This window comes from Panthera tigris, chromosome E1, assembly GCF_018350195.1.
Source record: "Panthera tigris isolate Pti1 chromosome E1, P.tigris_Pti1_mat1.1, whole genome shotgun sequence".
Taxonomy (NCBI): Eukaryota; Metazoa; Chordata; class Mammalia; order Carnivora; family Felidae; genus Panthera; species Panthera tigris.
Genome location: NC_056673.1, coordinates 40825222 through 40842770, shown reverse-complemented (window position 1 = coordinate 40842770; position 17549 = coordinate 40825222). Strand labels below are relative to the sequence as shown.

Here is a 17549-nt window from a genome sequence, read left to right as displayed (position 1 = left end):
AGCTTCCACTGATTTTATGTTCTGGTACAGCTGTCCACAGATCCAATTCATGATTCGTGACTATTATTTGATCTTGTAGGAAGTAAAATACTTGTCATCGCTAGTTTGTTTCCATTCAGGTGCTAATGGAATATTGTATAATGTATCCATTGGGAATATTTCCAAAGGATCAAATATCAGAAATTCAGCAACATCATGCCATTTGGTTCCTTGATACCATAGCTACTCCCTGTAAGAACGGTAGGATATCTTTTCTTATGTCATGCATAAAAGGAATTGAAAAAATTCATTTCTAAAGTTGCAGAAATGACCTCTCTTCCCACCCTCCCCCCATTTCCCCTCCCTTTGAAAACTGTCTAGAATTAAAGTCGCAATATGCCTGATCTATAGGCCAATGTGGTGAACACATGAATTTATCCTGGGGTACACTATTATCTGATTGTGTGGCAAGTCTTTTATTTATTATTTTTTAAATATTTTATTTTTAAGGGGCGCCTGGGTGGCTCAGTCGGTTAAGCGTTCGACTTCGGCTCAGGTCATGATCTCACGGTTCGTGGGTTCGAGAGCCCTGTATCAGGCTCTGTGCTGACAGCTTGGATCCTAGAGCCTGCTTCGGATTCTGTGTCTCCCTCTCTCTCTGCCCCTCCCCCACTCATTCTCTGTCTCTCTCTCTCTTAAAATAAACATTAAAAAAAAAAGATTTTATTTTTAAGTAATCTCTACACCCAACACGGGGCTCGAATTTACAATCCCAAGATCCAGAGTCACATGCTCTACCAACTGAGCCAGCTGGGTGCCCCCTGTGTGGCAAGTCTTTTAATGTCTTCTTGTTAAAGGAAAGGCAGGGGAGAGAAGCCACATCCTTGACATCATTCTTCATTTGTCCAACAAATGTTTGTTGAACACCTATAATGTGCTAGGACCTGTGGTAGATATCAGGGATACAGAGATAAAAGATGTTGTCCCAGCCCACAAGAAATGCATAGGCAAGTGGGAAAGACAGGGAAGTCAACCATTAATTGAAATATAGTGGGGTATGGGGTACCAGGGTACCTCAGTCGGTTAAGAGTCTGACTTTGGCTCAGGTCATGATCTTGCCATGTGTGAGTTCAAGCCCTCTGGGCTAACAGCTCAGAGCCTGGAGCCTGCCTCAGATTTTGTGTGTCCCTCTCTCTCTGCCTCACCCCTGCTGGCACTCTGTCTCTGTCTCTCTGTCTCTCTAGCTCAAAAATAAACATTAGCAAAAAATTTTTAAAGAAATATAGTGGGGGCGCCTGGGTGGCTCAGTCGGTTGAGTGTCCGACTTCAGCTCAGGTCATGATCTCACACTTTGTGGGTTTGAACCCCGCATCGGGCTCTGTGCTGACAGCTTAGAGCCTGGAGCCTGCTTCAAATTCTGTGTCTCCCTCCCTCTCTGTTCCTCCCCCACTCATGCTCTGTCTCTCTCTCTCTCTCTCTCCTTCAAAAATAAATAAAAACATTAAAAAATATATTTAAAGAAATATAGTGGGGTAATTGCTAGGAGGACAGGAACAGAGTGCAGGTATCTCTGAAGAAGGTCACTACTCTCTTCCAGTGGAAAAGCAGTAACCCCTCATTCTTTTACTATTATTTTTAACCATTGTTACCTTTTTATCAGGAAAAAAAAAAAGATTTTCCACGTAGATAAGCGAGTTTCCCAGATAACCAGCTTATCTCCCTAGGTTTCATAACTTAAAACATTTAAAAATTATTTTGGGGGCACTTGGCTGATTTGGTCAGTAGCATGTGACGTTAAATCTCGGGGTTGTGAGTTCGAGCTCCATGTTGGGTGTAGAGATTGATTACTTAAAAGCAAAATCCTAAAAAGAAAAGAAAACACTTTAAAAATTATTTTTGGTGGGAATATTTGTAAAATGCATTCTTTACTCCTTTCTTTTCTTAAGTGGAATACACAGAATGAAATTCAGTCTTTTCTCGTTGACTCAGGCATGGGCATGAACACCAGCCTTTGCTATCTGGCTGAGCTGCCCAAAGACTTCTTTGGAGATATGTTCACCCTTAAGCTAGATGATCCTTTCCTTATGGCTTTTTGTCGTTTTTCTGTCTCTTTTTTCCTTATGAGGGCAATAGCCCTGGTCCTAACTGCTTTTATTTTAAGGTCCCTAGTACCCCTCTCCTTTCTCCTTGCAAATTTGTGTTGGTCTAGGAATTCATACATCTAAACAGGTTAGATTTTTGTTTAAAATAAGAGTAAGTAGGGATACCTGGGTGACTCCGTCAGTTAAGCATCCAACTATTGATTTCAGCTCAGGTCATGATCTTGGGTTTGTGAGATCGAGCCCCACATCAGGCTCTGGGCTGACAGCATGGAGCCTGCTTGAGATTCTCCCCCTCTCTCTCTGCTTCTCTCTCTCTTAAAAGTAAATAAGTAAAATTAAAAAAATAAAATAAGAGTAAGTAGACTATGAGTCAAGACTTGACAGGCTCACCTATAGGTAAAGTACATAATCTTGAGTATGTGAATGTGGCTACCCAGAGCGCCCTCTTTGTAGTTTTCTTTCTGCTTGATATTTACATTCCTTTGGGGGATGTTTTTGAATTCCCAGCATGTGTCAGACACTAGAGATACAGCCATGAACAGGTCAGTCCTTGCCCTCAAGGAGAAAAAAACAAAAGCAAAAACATAAAATAATGAAGTGTGGTGACATTTATGGCAAAGAAAGTACAGGGTGCTGGTGGAACATCTATGGAGAAGCCAGAAATCTTCACTGGAAGTGACACTTGAGTGACCTAGAGATTAAGTAAGGAGCCAGCCAGATGAAGGAAGTGGGGTGAAGAGGAGAGATCCCAGAGGAGGAAACACGTGGAGAAAGCTGGAAAGCCAGAGTGTGAGTGGTTGAAGGACCTGGAGGAAGCCCGAAGTGACTGGAGTGAAGAGAGCCAACGAGAGGTGTGGCGCGGAGAGAGCATCTTCAAGGTGATGAAACAAGCATCATGGCAGATGTCGGAGGAACTACTGTAGTCTCAAGATCGGTTGAAACATTTGATCCCCCAAATTCCCAGTGGGATCTTAAGTTTTATTTGCTTAAGTGCTTTGAGGAAACAAAGAAATGTATTCAGGGGCACCTGGGTGGCTCAGTCAGTTAAGCGTCCGGCTTTGGTTCAGGTCATGATCTTGCGGTTTGTGGGTTCAAGCCCCACATCAGGTTCTGTGCTGACAGCTCAGAGCCTGGAGACTACTTTGGATTCTGTGTCTCCCTCTCTCTCTGCCCCTCCTCCACTTGTGCTCTGTCTCTCTCTCTCTAAAAAATATATTTTTTTAATTTTTAAAAAAGATATTAAAAAAAGACCTGTACTCATTAAATTTTTTTTTAAATGTACCCATTTTAATATTTCCTATATTGGGAGAAATTAGTCCTGAGGCAAAAGCTGGTTTAATGTATAACTTTTGGGAATTAGACTTCTCACAAATACTTATTTTTAAACAATAAATCATTTTTAAAATAAAGAACAAGATTATGTTTGGAGGATGTTAGGAAAACAAAAGTTCTTATCTCTTTTATTTTCTACGTATAGAAATAGGTTTATGAAGTTTAGGCCATGATGTGTAACTGGATGTAACAGCAAATTAATTGATTGTGTAACAAGACTATGCAATTCGCTTATGAGGCACTAGTTCTTAAGTTAGCTACAGGGAAATTGGCCTTTTCAGTTATCTTGAATGAATCAGAGTTATATGCAGATTTGAAATTGCCTTATGATGCTTACTTAACCTTACCTTTGAACCCAAAGCAATCTTTTTTTTTTTTTTTTCATCCATGCTTAAATTCTTATAAAGGGGCCAGCCTTTATAACTGTGGTAGATTGTTGCACCAATGGCCCTAATGAATTCTGCCTCCCAGTGTTCATGCCCTGGTACAGCTCCCTCCAGAACTGATTCTGGGCTGGGTCTTAAGACTTGTCTTGGCCAATATGTATGATACAAGTGTAGCAGGGCAGTGCTTATGCACTGGGCCTGGCCCTCTTGGAACACCATCCTGGACTGCTATCCAAGGAAGTGGGTCTTCTCCACTGGAGGTTGGGAGGTTGTGAGGAGGAGAGCTGAGCCTCTCTACCCACCACGAATTGCCAGACATATGAATGAGGCCAACTTGGACTTTCCAGCTGTTCCAGCCATCTGTAATAGACCAAGTGAGCCAGAGGAGACCAGTAAAAGAATTGCCCAATCAACTCACAGAACGTAGAGAAACAGTAAATCAGTGTTCTATGCCTCTGTGTTTCACAGTGAATTTTAGGCAGTAATACTTAACGGAAATAATGTCGTTTTACATTGTTCAAGTTTCGCTTTAAAGGCAGGCTAAGATAGAATTACGAACAATGGGTGGGTGTTTTACTTAAATTGCTCTATGGGAGATGGAGAAAATTGTACACTGGAATAGAAGGGAGTATTTCAATCTGCTGGTAAAGTAAACTTTAAGTTAATATGACAAGTTAAAATCCACCAGATCTTTTTCCAATTTGAAACTTGTTGGATCACACTATTATAAGTAAACATTAGGATATATGTTATAAATTCTTCTCAAGAAAGTTTCTCACAAAAGTAATGCATTCTTAGGGCACCTGGTGGGTTCAGTTGGTGGACTGTGTGACTCCTGATCTCAGGGTTGTGAGTTCAAGTCCCACGTTGGATATAAAGATTAAACAAAAAAAAATCTTTGAAAAATTAATAATAATACATTCTCCCCGAAGAAAAACAGAAACAGCTGAACAAAATTTTAAATAAAATAAAAAATATATCAAGCTTTATCTCACAATCCAAATATCTACTGGTAATCATTTCAGTGTATTTTCTTGTAGCATTTTTTCTGTGTTCCATTTAATACTTTTTCATATTTAAATCAAGCTGTGGGAGGGGAGGGGAGTGTGGATATTAAAGTGTGGCATGAGACTGTTGAGGGTCTTGAACTGTTGGTACAAATAAGTATCTTGATTACAGCGGTGGTTACGGAAGGTAGACGTAATAAAATACAAATGAGTGAACTCTATATGGCTGGTGAAGCCTGCATGTGCTCTGTGGATTGTACCAGTGTCAATTTCCTGACTTTGATATTGTACTACAGTCATGCAAGTTAACATGGGGGAGACCTGCTGTATATTTCTTTGCACTTTCCTGCCAATCTATCCTTATTTAAAAAAAGAAAATCAGCATGTAGCTAGAGTCATGCCCTCCATTTCCCTTTTACATGTATTTTATTATATATATAACATATATTTTTTTCATTTAGAAAGAGAAGGTCCAAGTTTCATATCCACATGTCTTTTTAAAAAATGTTTTTAACGTTTATTCATTTTTGAGAGACAGAGCACAAGTGGGGGAGGGGCAGAGAGAGAGGAAGACACAGAATCCGAAGCAGTCTCCAGGCTCCAAGCTGTCAACACAGAGCCTGACACAGGGCTCAAACTCATGACCTGAGGTCATGACCTGAACCGAAGTCAGACACCCAACCTACTGAGCCACCCAGGCGCCCCTCATATCCACAGGTCTTGATTGCTTTCAAAAATGAACCAAAAAAACAAAAAAACAAAAAAAAACCTCTCTTAATATATTTCAGAGTTAACTGTTAAGAAGAGGGTACATATTTTTAAATCTATTATTTGTTGGAACATAATTATTGCCAGAATGCTGATTATTCTATAGAACACAGGGGGTTGTATTTGAGAGGCTCAGAAAGGGAAATTACATGAGAAAGATACAATTATAACGCTAACAAAATACCGTGAAATTATGCATGTGGTGGACTGGAGATGGAAAGAGGAATGGTGCAGTTGAGCTTGGCGAGGAGGCCCCAAGTATGCACGGTCCGGACTGATCTGTGAGGGCTTTGGGGCAGGGAAGACAGAGAGGCAGTCTGCTGAGCAGAGCCGGTCTAGGGCAGCTCAGGACAAGGCAGGGAGGCCATGGTGCCTGAGAACAGAATGATAAAGAGCAGGCCATCAGTGTGGGCAACAGCGTCCAAGAACCCACCTTCAGGAGGGAGCAGGACATGAGCTAGAGTTCTGATATCAAATTCTGCCAAATACTGGTTTGCAGAAAGAGTTAGAGAACAGGAGGGAATAGAAAGCAGGGGGTGGGGGCAGAGTGCAGTGTCATTTTGGGTGAAAAGTCCAGAAGGGGCGGGCTGGTGGCTGTAGCTTCCCAGTTGGCCTTCAGGGTTCCCCTTTGTTCAGAGAATAAAGTCCAAACTCTACATAGCATAAAAGGCCCTGCGTGACCTGTCTGGTCTTGGAATATCAACCTGACCTTGTCCTCTGTTGCTCCCCCAAATGCACCTTCTGGGCCTTTGCAGTTTCCAGAACCCACTGTCCTGTTTCTAGGCCTCCCTGCCCTCTCAGGTTCTTTTCCCTTTGCCTATCATGCTTTTCCTTCTCAATGTCAACACATTAACTACTTCCCTGCATACAAGGCCTTGCTAGGTTGTCTCTGGGAAGCCTTCTTCATACCTGGGTTGGGTCATAACCCCTTTTCTCTGTCTTTGGCCTTCCGTGAGCCCCAGGTGGGTCCTGGTGGCCTCATTTGCCTGGTGTGAGCTTCCCTTCCCCAGTCGACAGGAAGGGGATGGTTGAGCTGCAGAAGAGAGGTCAAGTCCATCTCATGCTTCCCTGCTAGCCTGGGCCTCAGCACATGTTAGTCCCCCTACCTTCTCTTATGTCTCCACTTGGAAAGCTTCCCTCAGAACTCAAGACCCTGTCAAATGATTGCTCCTCTGTGTGACTCCCACCCTGGCCTCGCATAGCCTTTCATTCTTGCAAACACTCAATAAATATTTACTGAGCACACACTGTTGTGATCCCACTGATGTGTGCTTACCACCTTAGCTGCCACTTTGCTGCATAGATGTCTTAGGCTGTGAATTTTTTGAGATTCACAATCTTAACTTATACACCTAGGTAACCCCCAGTTCCTGGAAAAGGTTCAGGCACACAGCAGACCTTGATAAATTTGTTTTAAGAATGAATATGTTTTATTATAAAGGATATTGGTTTCCAAGAAATTCCTAAATCCTTAAGACCAGAAGGCATATTAAAGGTCACCTCAGGGGCATCTGGGTGGCTCGGTGGGTTAAGTCCGACTTCAGCTCAGGTCATGATCTCGCGGTTTGTGAGTTCAAGCCCCGCGTCGGGCTCTGTGCTGACAGCTCAGAGCCTGGAACCTGCTTCAGATTCTGTGTCTCCCTCTCTCTGTGTTCCTCCCCTGCTCGTGCTCTGTCTCTCAAAAATAAAGATTAAAAAAATTTAAAGAAAAAAAAGGTCACTTCATCCATCTCCTAGGATCCGTCCATTCCAGGCGAGAGTCATCATGTAGAATTTGCTTGACTGCATTCAGTGGAGGGGGACTCATGGTCCATGTGACTGCTCATTCTACCTGAGGACAGCAGCAATCCTGTGGATGTTTTTCCTTCTGTGGAGCTGCAACCTTCCCCTTTGTAGTTCCCTCCACTGGCCCCCTGTCCTGCTTCCAGAATGTCACAAAAGAGCCCCTTCCCTCCTGCGGCTGACAGCCTACCATATATCTGGCAGTTAATGGATCTCTTCCGAAGTTTTATCTTTCCAGGGAGGGAAGGACCACCTCCCAGCTGTGTGACCCTGAGCTTCAGTTTCCTTGTTTGTAAAAATCGGGATAAGACAGTACCTATCTATAGAGTTGTCAAAATTAAATGAGCTCATATATATAATGTGCCTAGAACAGTTCTTGGTGTATATTAAACGCTCAATAATGATTTCAATATTATTTTGTATTATATTTTACATGTAGCACTTAAAATTGGACAACTTATATTTTGAGACATTTAATTAATCAATTAATTATTTATTTATTTTGAGAGAGCAAGGGAGAGGCAGAAAGAGAGGGAGAGAGAGAGTCCCAAGCAGGCTCCACGCTGTCATCACAGAGTCTGATGCTGGGCTCTATCCCATGAACCATGAGCTCATGACCTGAGCCAAAATCAAGAGTAAGACACTTGGGGCACCTAGGTGGCTCAGTTGATTGAGCAGGTGACTATTGATTTAGGCTCAGGTCATGATCCCAGAGTCGTTGGATCAAGGCCAGCAACGGACTCTGTGCTGGGTGTGGAGCCTGCTTGAGGTTCTCTCTCTCTCTCTCTCTCTCTCTGCCCCCCTCTACTCACGCTCTCTCTCTCTCAAATAAATAAAATGTTAAAAAAAAAAAAAGAAATGCTTAACCAACTTAGTCACTCAGGTTCCCCCAGACATTTAATTTAAAAAACAGAATAGAAGGGGCACCTGGCCGGCTCAGTCGGTAGAGCATGAGACTACATGAGACTCATAATCTCAGGGTGGTGAGTTCAAGCCCCATGTTGGGCGTGGAGCATACTTAATTAAAAAAAAATCAGAATAATACAATATATGATCACATGCATAAATTATATTATTAACATATGATATATATTTCATATAAGTTAATTATATTATAGACTATATTCCCTACCCCCAATAAAATTGGAAATCCCCTTAGGCATTCACTATGAAGCTTAATGAGCAACTTGGTCTCTATTTTTAATAATTGCTTGCTTAATTAATTAGCAAGTGTCTACTGGACCTTAACTCAGCCCTGATCATTCATATATACTGCTTCAAGATTTTCCGATCATTCTCGGTGGAATTCTTTAATTTAGGGTGACCCACCATCCCAGTTTTCTTAGGACTGAGGGAACGTGGGAGTTTTAGTTAAAACCAAATTTGAGGGGGGTCTTGAGACTCAGAACTTTCAGTGCTAAAACCGGGATGAGTTGGTCACCCTATTAATTCATAACACTTCTTTCCCTGCACCACTGAGTCTCGCGTAGGCGGAGGCTCGGGTGCAGTCAAGGTTCGTCTCCACCTGTAACCCCCTGGCTCCCCCACCCCTGTGGCAGAGGAAGAATTGCTGCTGGAGGTGTGACAGCCATTCATACTGGTTTACAAGAGGTGCCAAAGACCGCCCTCATCCACGATGGCCTAGCACGTGGAATTGATGGCCTAGCACATGGAATTCACGAAGCTGCCAAAGCCTTAGACAAGCACCAAGCCCGTCTTTGTTGCATCCAACTGTGATGAGCCTATATGTAGGAGGCTGGTGGAGGCGCTCTGTGCTGAACACTAAATCAACCTAATTAAGGTTGGTGACAACAAGAAACTAGGGGAATGGGTAGGCTTCTGTAAAGTTGACAGAGAGAGAAAAACCCCTAAAGCGGTTGGTTGCAGCTGTGCGGTGGTTAAGGACTATGGCAAAGAGTCTCAGGCCAAGGATGTTATCAGGGAATACTTCAAATGCAAGAAATGAACAAATAAAAAACTTGGTTCTTGTTCCTCAAAAAAAAAATTCATAATGGATTTGAGGGATAGAGAGATGAATTGCCTGCTTCTAGAGTCGATGGCCACGGTCACTACTACAGCAATGCTGGAGATCTGAGGAGAGTATTTCCAGCTGGGTCTCATGGGGGTGTTAGACCCTGAGTGACAGAGCCTATAGCTTTGCAAGAAACTCAATTTTACCAATTCACGTTGCAGTGATCAGATCCTAGGGAATTTCACTAAAACTTACAAATGATGGATTAGTAAATCAGAACATCAATGTAAAATGTTCCTGTTACTTTCCTAGGGCAGCCCCTTACCTGCTTAAGGTACCCAAGAGGGAATAGAAAGTGAGCAAGTGGTGGAGGTGAGCGTTACTGGAAGGTGTACTGATGTTGGATTTTAGTTGAGTCTCCACCGCAGACAGCCCCTTTCTAGGGGGATGGAGCATGCGTGTGACCAGTGGCGACCACAGATGAGACTTACTGGACTGACTCACCCACCCTGTGGGGCATCTGTGCTTACTGTGAGCTCCCAACCCACTCTTGTGCTCATAACCTCTTCACCTTATCCCGGTACGCTTTTCCAAAGTGACAGTCCTAAGTTCCAGATTCGTTTACACCACTCTACTTTTATTATAAAGTGCTTCCTGATATTAGATATATCTGTCCCTGAGTCACATCACATGGGAATTCTGGGAATATTACCGTGAAATGGCTGATTTTCTCTAATTTTGTTTTGTTAAAAAGAGGTTCCTGTTCTGTGCATGAGCCTTCATTCTCTCTCCAGCTTTACTGCAGCTTGTGTCTCATCAGGACAGTTACTTCTGTGGTTTGCAGTCTCTCAGACCACAGGGATTTTTCACCACCAGCACCACCTGCTGCCCTGATTCCCAGAGGCTTTCCTCCCTTTCCACCTGGCCTCTTCGCTGCCCTCTAGTTGACATACTTTGGGGTTTGCCACTGGCCAAGAACCGGGAGGGGCTGCGTTGGTGTGGGGTGATGGGTGATCTGGAAATAGCCTTGGGGGAGGGGCCTGGCTTTGAAGCTGGCATTGAGGTGTGTCTGTGCTCCTAGTGCCTGGCACTCAGCCGTCAGGAGGCAACTTTGCAGATCCAGCTCTTCTTTCCAGGGAGGACCCCCTGCACAGGGTATTTACCCCTCTGGGTTGGTGATAGAAAACTTCTACTCTGGGCTAGCTGGTGCTTCCTCCCCCTGGGGCTCACGCCCTTTAACTGGGTCTGGCAAAGGAAGGCAGGCCCTGGGCTTGTGGCCTGGAGGGGTCTAGCCAACGATTCACATATAGCAGCCTTTTACCTTTGCCAACACGCATGACCCCTACTCAGCATGAGTCACTCATACAGATACCCCAGGTGATGAAAGATTTCTCATCTGGGGCAGGGGTTGTAAAGGGAGAAAGGAGTAAGGCAGGGTGCCCAGTGGTGCAGGGGCCAGAGGTGGAGCCGAGAAGGCACCAGGTGCACGCCGATTTTCCCTGAAGTCACCCTCTCTCTGCTCAGACGACAGGCAGCTGGTTGACACTGACCAGGCTGACTCAGGAGAGGCCTGGCAACTGCAAGTGACAAGCTCATGCTTTGTGGTGGTGACAGGCTTATGGTCTCCCTGCCACCCATCAGGCAGCCCAGAGCCTAGCCTCTGACTGCCCATTCCCTGCCCATCCGTCACTTTTGTTCATAAGGGTTAGGCCTAAGTGTTGCTCACTGTTCATACGTCAAAGCTTTATTAAAGATAAATAGGTTCATGGAAGGAAAAGTGTGTCCTCAGGCCAACAATGAACAAGAAGAAAAAGATCTTAATTTGCCCAAATTAAGAATACCGATTCTGGGTAATCTTCAGCCTCTGTAGGGGCTCACAGTCACCTTCTTGGGCTGGTCCTTCACCTGTATGCTGAGCTCTGCCAGCCCCTAATCCTTCTGATCCACTGGGCTGGCCCTCTGGCTTTGGCCAAGCATGCTGGTGGTGACAGTAATGAGAAGGCAGGCACAGGTCCCCAGCTACCCTGACTTGGGTGATGGGGACACTTAACAGGTATACCTGAAGCAACTTGAGGCTGACAGTCCCTCCAACCCATAGAGACTGCACCTGCCCTGTCTGCACAGGTGTTCAAAGTCCTCACATCCTCTGACAACCATGCACTCATCCAATGGCTCCAAAAGACCTCAGAGATGGGATTCTACACTAACCCAAAAGATACCATAAAAGGCAGGACGTGCAATGGTCGGGGATACTGATGCCAGTCAAACCAGGATTGGACTCCCAACTCTGTCATTTACCAGGTGGGTGACTTGGTACATTAACCATGGTTAGTCTTAGTTTCCTTGTTTATAAAACAATACTAATAACATCTGTCACTTCATAGAGTTGTCATGAGGATTGAACAAAATAATGTGGAGTACCTAGCAGAGTGTCCACGTGCATGTTTGCTATTATTCCCCAAACCTCACCTTTGGGGTGCATAAAGGCCTAAGAAGGGCCCTGACAATCCACCATGATCTAGGGACAACCTGCTTTGCCCTTTTGATTCTGAACATTTAGGTCACTATATATTTACTACTTCCCTGCAGTTTTCCACAAGAAGTGGGAGGGCTCAGTAGACCACCTGTAAACAGAATTATGGAGCCTTAGTTATGGGCCCACTTCGGGCCCTGCTTATAGTCTAGGCTTTGGGTTTGGTCTCAGGAGTTGATTGTCCTAGACTCCAGCTGCCTGCCCAGTGGCTTTCTTGGACTGGCTCTCTGGCATACCCTGCTTACAAGATTAAAGGCACTTGGATCAACTCTACTGCTTGCCCAGGCCTGGCGGTGGGGGTGGTGACTGCAGGCCTGCTTGCTATGATGATTAGCAGGACACTCTGATGTGGGAACATGAAACTGGCAGATTGGTCACCTGATACAGGGAAGGGTGGGAGGGACCTGGGACCCGGAATGTCAGTAAGAGTAAGGTAATATCTGTTGGCCTTTTTACCCTGGAAAGGCATGTCTCACATGGGTAGACACCACCTATGTTCTCCAAAATGAGGGGGGGGGAAGGAAAAGCTAGGGGAGACATTTGCTCAGAGTTGAAGAGGCTGGAAATAGGGGGAAGAACAGGCACTACCCCCTTCCCCACATCTACAGGCCTTCAGAAAACCAGTTAACTTCACTTATGTCCAGTGCTTTATTAAACATAGTCTCATCAGAGGAGACAGAAACGTGTCCCCAGGCCAATACAGAGTACGTGCATATGTATTTATGAGGAAGAGATGTGTGAGGTCCCTGATCTGTGCTCTGAGGGGGTGGTCAGTCAGGCGGGGCCTGGGCCAACCAGTAAGGCAGACAAGGTCCTGGTCCTGGGGGACTCACTGCTCCTGGGCGCCCCAGGAGATGTAGTCTGGCCGCGTGGCCGCATGATACTCGTCGATGAGCTGCTGCACAACCTCCCTGGACGTGTCCAGCTCATCAAAGTTCTCCTTGAAGATGTCCTCCTTGCGGAACTGCTCCAGGAAGGCCTCCCGCTTCCGCAGCTTGTCATACTGGCGACAGGTCCGCTCGAAGAGCTTGGTGTGTGCAGAAAGCAGGGGTCACAAAGAACATAGAGTAACAATATGGCCCACAGAGCCAGGGAACCAGTGCTGGGCAATCTGCACATTAAGAGACCTGGAAGCAGGGGCAGCAGGGATGTGGAGAGGTGAGGCCCAACCAGGAAAGTGCGTATGGGAAGACAGGTGCAAACCGTTAAGCCTCACCGAGGAGATGCTGGTGTGGTTGGCCATCATGAGCCCACTGACCCGGTGGGCCGAAGGCAGGTAGGGAGACTTCCTTGACAGGGCCACCTGGATGCTGGCAGGGCCCCAGGGGATGAAGTTGGCCAACTTCCGCTCCCGGATCCTCTGCAGACTCTTGTGGACCTAGCGGGGAGGGGTGGACACAACAGTGGTGGTGGTAGCCTCTCCTCTACCCCTGTGGGTTCCGGGGGTGGCACGAAGGGGCCTCACCTACCTGGGTGGGGTCCACCTCCCCCTGGATGATGTTGAGGATGGCGATGTAGCAATGGTTGGTCTGGCGATCCCGGCCCGTGGACACCATCACGTTCTTGGGCTGCAGCAGCCGCCTCATGACATCCAGGACTGTGGTCTTCCTCACGCTGGCCACCTGAGGGGAGAGCGGGCCACGGGGACCAGGCCAGCACTCAGGGCACGGTCCAATGGCTGACCCCCATCAGACTCAGGCTAGGATGGTCTCTCTGGGAGGCATCTTGAGATTCAGGTGTACACTGAGCCTTGGCTGCAGGACCAGGAATCTTAGCCCTCCTCAGCTCAGCAAGGTCATGCCCCTGTGCGGGAGCATCAGCAGACCCCACGTAGCCCGGGCCCTACAGGGAGCCAGGGGTGTAGGGAAGAGGACAACAAGTCAGCACGGAGCTGGACAGTCTGTGCCTGTCCCTGAGCACAGAGCCTCTGGGGCTACAAAGAGCGGCTCCTGGAGGGCGCAGCAGGGGGACAGAAAGGCTAGGGCAGGGCCTGCTGGGGCTGCTCCTACCGACTGGTCCGTGGTGAGCGGGGTGTAGCCGGTCATGAGGAAGTGGAGTCGAGGAGTGGGGATGAGCGAGGCGATGAGGCCGATGAGGTCGTTGTTCATGTAGCCAGGGTAGCGCAGGGTGGTGGTGCTGGCTGACATGATGGTGGACACCTGGGGACGGGGGTGCCGGGTCATGGGCCTTGGCCTGGGGCGGGGCCTCCCTTCCCCAGATGGCACTCCAGTAAGGAGGGTTTCCAGTCCAGGAGCAGGGGCTCACCAGCTGGTTGATCTGGGAGAAGGATGGGTTCTGGATGTGCAGGCGGTCTGTGGCGATCCGGTTCAGGGCTGTGTTGTCCAGTACCACCTGGGGGGACAGAAGAGGGTGACAGATTTATGGGGACAGAAAGGACAGGAGCTCTGCCTGAATCTGGGCTCTGAAGCTTAATTTCCTTGGTGCTTCATGGCCAGAAAGACCCATCCAAAAGGCAGTGGCACAAGACTGAGGCACAGAAGGGCTCAAAATAGACTTTTTAAATGTAGGAAAATGATGAAATAGACAAAGGGGTTGGCACTGGAGAATGGCAGAATCCAGGACGCACCACACAGTCTGCATTCTGGGTCAGCCTCTTGAGCGTGAGCAGGGAGTTGTAGGGCTGGACCACCACATCGCTCATCTCGTCCTGGTTGGGAAACACTGAGTAGGTCTGCACCAGCTTCTTGGGGTACCTGGTGGGGTTGAGAGGAGAGGGTCAGGGCAAGAGACTGGAGGCTTGGTAAACATGGGGCTCACAATAGTCAGAAAGCAGTGAAATCTAAATGGCGAAATTGGGGTGGGACACAGGATCAGCAGAGAAAGAAGACTTGACTTTTGGAAGTCTGCAACCCCAAAGGGGGAAGGAACGGCAGAGACAATCTTAGGACCTAGGGTTCTAACTAAACCAGCCATACCCCCTGAACCTTCTTCATCTCTTCATTAGGGCTTAGATTCTAGGCTCTGGATCCAACCACTCAGAGTGTGATCAGGTTCTTGGTTATTTTATCTTCTCTTTCTCACTACAGGAGTTAACAGAAGGGCCTTTTCATTGCTCCAGCAAATAGGAAGGTGTATCTGGAGGGCCTCCCAGTTACTTGGGAAACCAAGTCCTTCCTGCCCCTTAAAACACAAACTTACCTGTCATTCAGTCGTTCTAAGAGGTAGGAGCCCAGGCCAGAGCCTGTCCCCCCAGCAATGGAGTGACACAGCACGAAGCCCTACAGGGGGAAGGTGCAGTCAGTGTCTAGGTACTGGATTTCAGACTGGACCCATCCTACAATTTCTTGGACTCCTATTTTCCCAAGCCCTCTCCTCCACTTCCCTTACCCCACACATACAGCTCAGGAGACTCTGCCTTGTGTCCAGCAAAGCCCAGTTGACTTCTGTCCAGTGCAAAGGGTACACGGGTAGGTCTTGTACTTAACAGGTGGCTTCTAAAGGGTGTTGTGAAGCCTTCCCTCTGACAGCTCCCACCAGCATTCCTAAGACACTCACCTCTAGACTGTCACTGCCATCTGCCTCCCGGTCTATGATATCAAAAATGTCCTCGTGGATCTTCTCTCCCTGTACAGACATGGGGAGTATCAGAGTGGGACAGGACCATGGGACAAGGACTCTGACCTCAGAATAGCCACCTTAAATTCTCCTTATAGAACATAAAAGTCCTTTTTTGGAGCACAGTGGCTCTGCTTGTTATTTGCACTGAGAGGCAATATAGCGCAGTGGGTATGAGCAGATACTCAACATCCACACTGCTTGGATTCATGTATTAGGTCTAGTTTTATTTAACCAAGTGACTCTGGGAAGGTTACTTTAGGCAGGTTACTCAGTTTCCTCATCTGAATAATGAAGGTGATACAACTCCTCAGTCCCTTATTCAAAATTCTTGGGGCCAGCTATGTTTCAGAATTCAAATATTTCCAATTCTAGAAAGGTAATATGGTACGTATGATGTATGTTAAGTAAAATGCCAGTGGGTATCTGGTGTGTGCTAATCAAATGTATTAATATTTCTGCAATGAAATGTATAAGTAATGACAAGTTAGATAAAAACTATAAAATAGCCTGTCTTCACTGAGATTTTTTTTTTTAAGATTTTATTTTTAAGTAATCTCTACACCCAAAGTAGGGCTTGAACTCACAACCCCAAGATCAAGAGTCACATGCTCTACTGACTGAGCCAGCCAGGTGCCCTGAGATTTGGTTTTGCTACTAAACAAGTTATAAGTCATATTTTGGTTTCAGAGTTTTTTAGAATCTGAAAAAGGAGATAAGAGACTGTGAACCTATAATACCTACCTTTAGGGTTGTTGGGAGGGTTAAGTAAGTTACATGTAAAGCACTTAGTATGACCTGGCACACAGCACTAGCCAAGTGCAGTCTTAACCATATTGACTTAGAAAAAAGAACTCCCCTCAGCCATCTCTCTCTCGCTCTACTACTCCTACATCCTTGATCTGGTTTCTTCTCTCTCTGGCAAGTCATACTGCCTGCCCTCACACAGGAAGGGAGTTGTGGGTTCTGCCAGGGAATAGCAAATGACCTGCGAGAATCCACTGGCCCAGTTGTTGCCAGCCCCTCCTCCATGCTCTGACAGGTAGATGTTCTCTGGGTTGTAGAGCTTGGCATAGGGGGAGTTGAGGATGGAGTGGATCACCCGGGGCTCCAGGTCCAGCAGCACGGCCCTGGGGATGTAGTGCTCATCGTCTGCCTGTCAAGGGGAGACCAGCAGGGTGGTCCAGTCAGCTAAGGCCCAGTCCTCCATCCTCCCAACTCTGGCTCCTGCCTGTCCTCCCTCCTCAAGCCAGCCGCCCTGACTCCTTTGCCCAGAGGGTTTCCTGGTACCAAGCCACTGCCCTTCCCTCAGGCCCCCCGGGGCCACTGTGGGGGCGCGTGGGGGTGGGGGGCTGGCAAAGTCGCTGGGAGCACCTGGTAGAAAAAGACGTCCTTGCGGTCAGTGCCCTCGGTGGCGAACTCCTCCACGATGCCCTCGGGGCTGATACCATGCTCAGCGCACAGTTGTTTCCAGAACTCGAACCCAACTGGTAGGGGGGGAGGGGCGGACGGGCGAGAAAGAGGACATCTGGGTCTGGGCAGATTCCAACCAGAAACTGGGGGACTGAGCGCTCGCGAGTCTCCCATGTCAGAGGAAAGGGCTGTACGCCAGCGACTGGGAGGGGAGGGCCCCTCAGGGTTGGGCAACTGGACACTGGGTCAGGCATGTCCCGCCTTTGGAAAACTACGATTGTGGGAAGGGCGGATGGAGTCCAGGATCCCGCAGTGAGATCCCATAGAATCTAAGGAACCTGACTAGTGGAGGGGCCGGAGGTTCGCTCACTCTGATTGCCGCACTGGCCCAACTGTAGGGTGATGATTTCCCTCGGCATCGTCGCTCCAGCACCGGTGTTGCAGCCGCTCCCGCCAGCCAAGCCGCGGCTCGCCAGCCGCTAGCTGCACGACGCAGGCGCCAAACAACCCTCTCCGCCCTCGAACTTTCTCCGCTCCAATGAGAACTGAGTTCTGGCGATGGCAGGGCCTCATTCATGTGGCTTCAGTGAAGCAGACTGCGCGTGTGCAGTTCCTGGTCGGGCTCTGCGCCGCAGCGCGGCGCGGGGACGTACTTTGACGCAGCGTTCTCTTCTCTGGGAGGACGTGAGGTAGGGCTTG

General features: G+C 47.3%; 1 protein-coding gene and 1 pseudogene across 1 annotated transcript; one reads left to right on the top strand and one right to left on the bottom strand.

Moving 5' to 3' along the window:
• Positions 1-2615: 2615 nt before the first annotated feature.
• Positions 2616-9325, top strand: LOC102949324 (annotated as a pseudogene).
• Positions 9326-12485: 3160 nt separating this feature from the next.
• TUBG1 (tubulin gamma 1) lies at positions 12486-17505 on the bottom strand. The gene is made up of 11 exons (XM_007087671.3): positions 17221-17505; positions 16812-16924; positions 16426-16593; positions 15378-15446; positions 15021-15100; positions 14449-14575; positions 14127-14213; positions 13871-14020; positions 13331-13483; positions 13078-13239; positions 12486-12888 (listed from the first exon to the last, which is right to left on the bottom strand). Exons 1-11 carry the CDS (start codon positions 17267-17269, stop codon positions 12691-12693), a joined length of 1356 nt encoding a protein of 451 aa, XP_007087733.1. The 5' UTR covers positions 17270-17505; the 3' UTR covers positions 12486-12690.
• Positions 17506-17549: the final 44 nt, after the last annotated feature.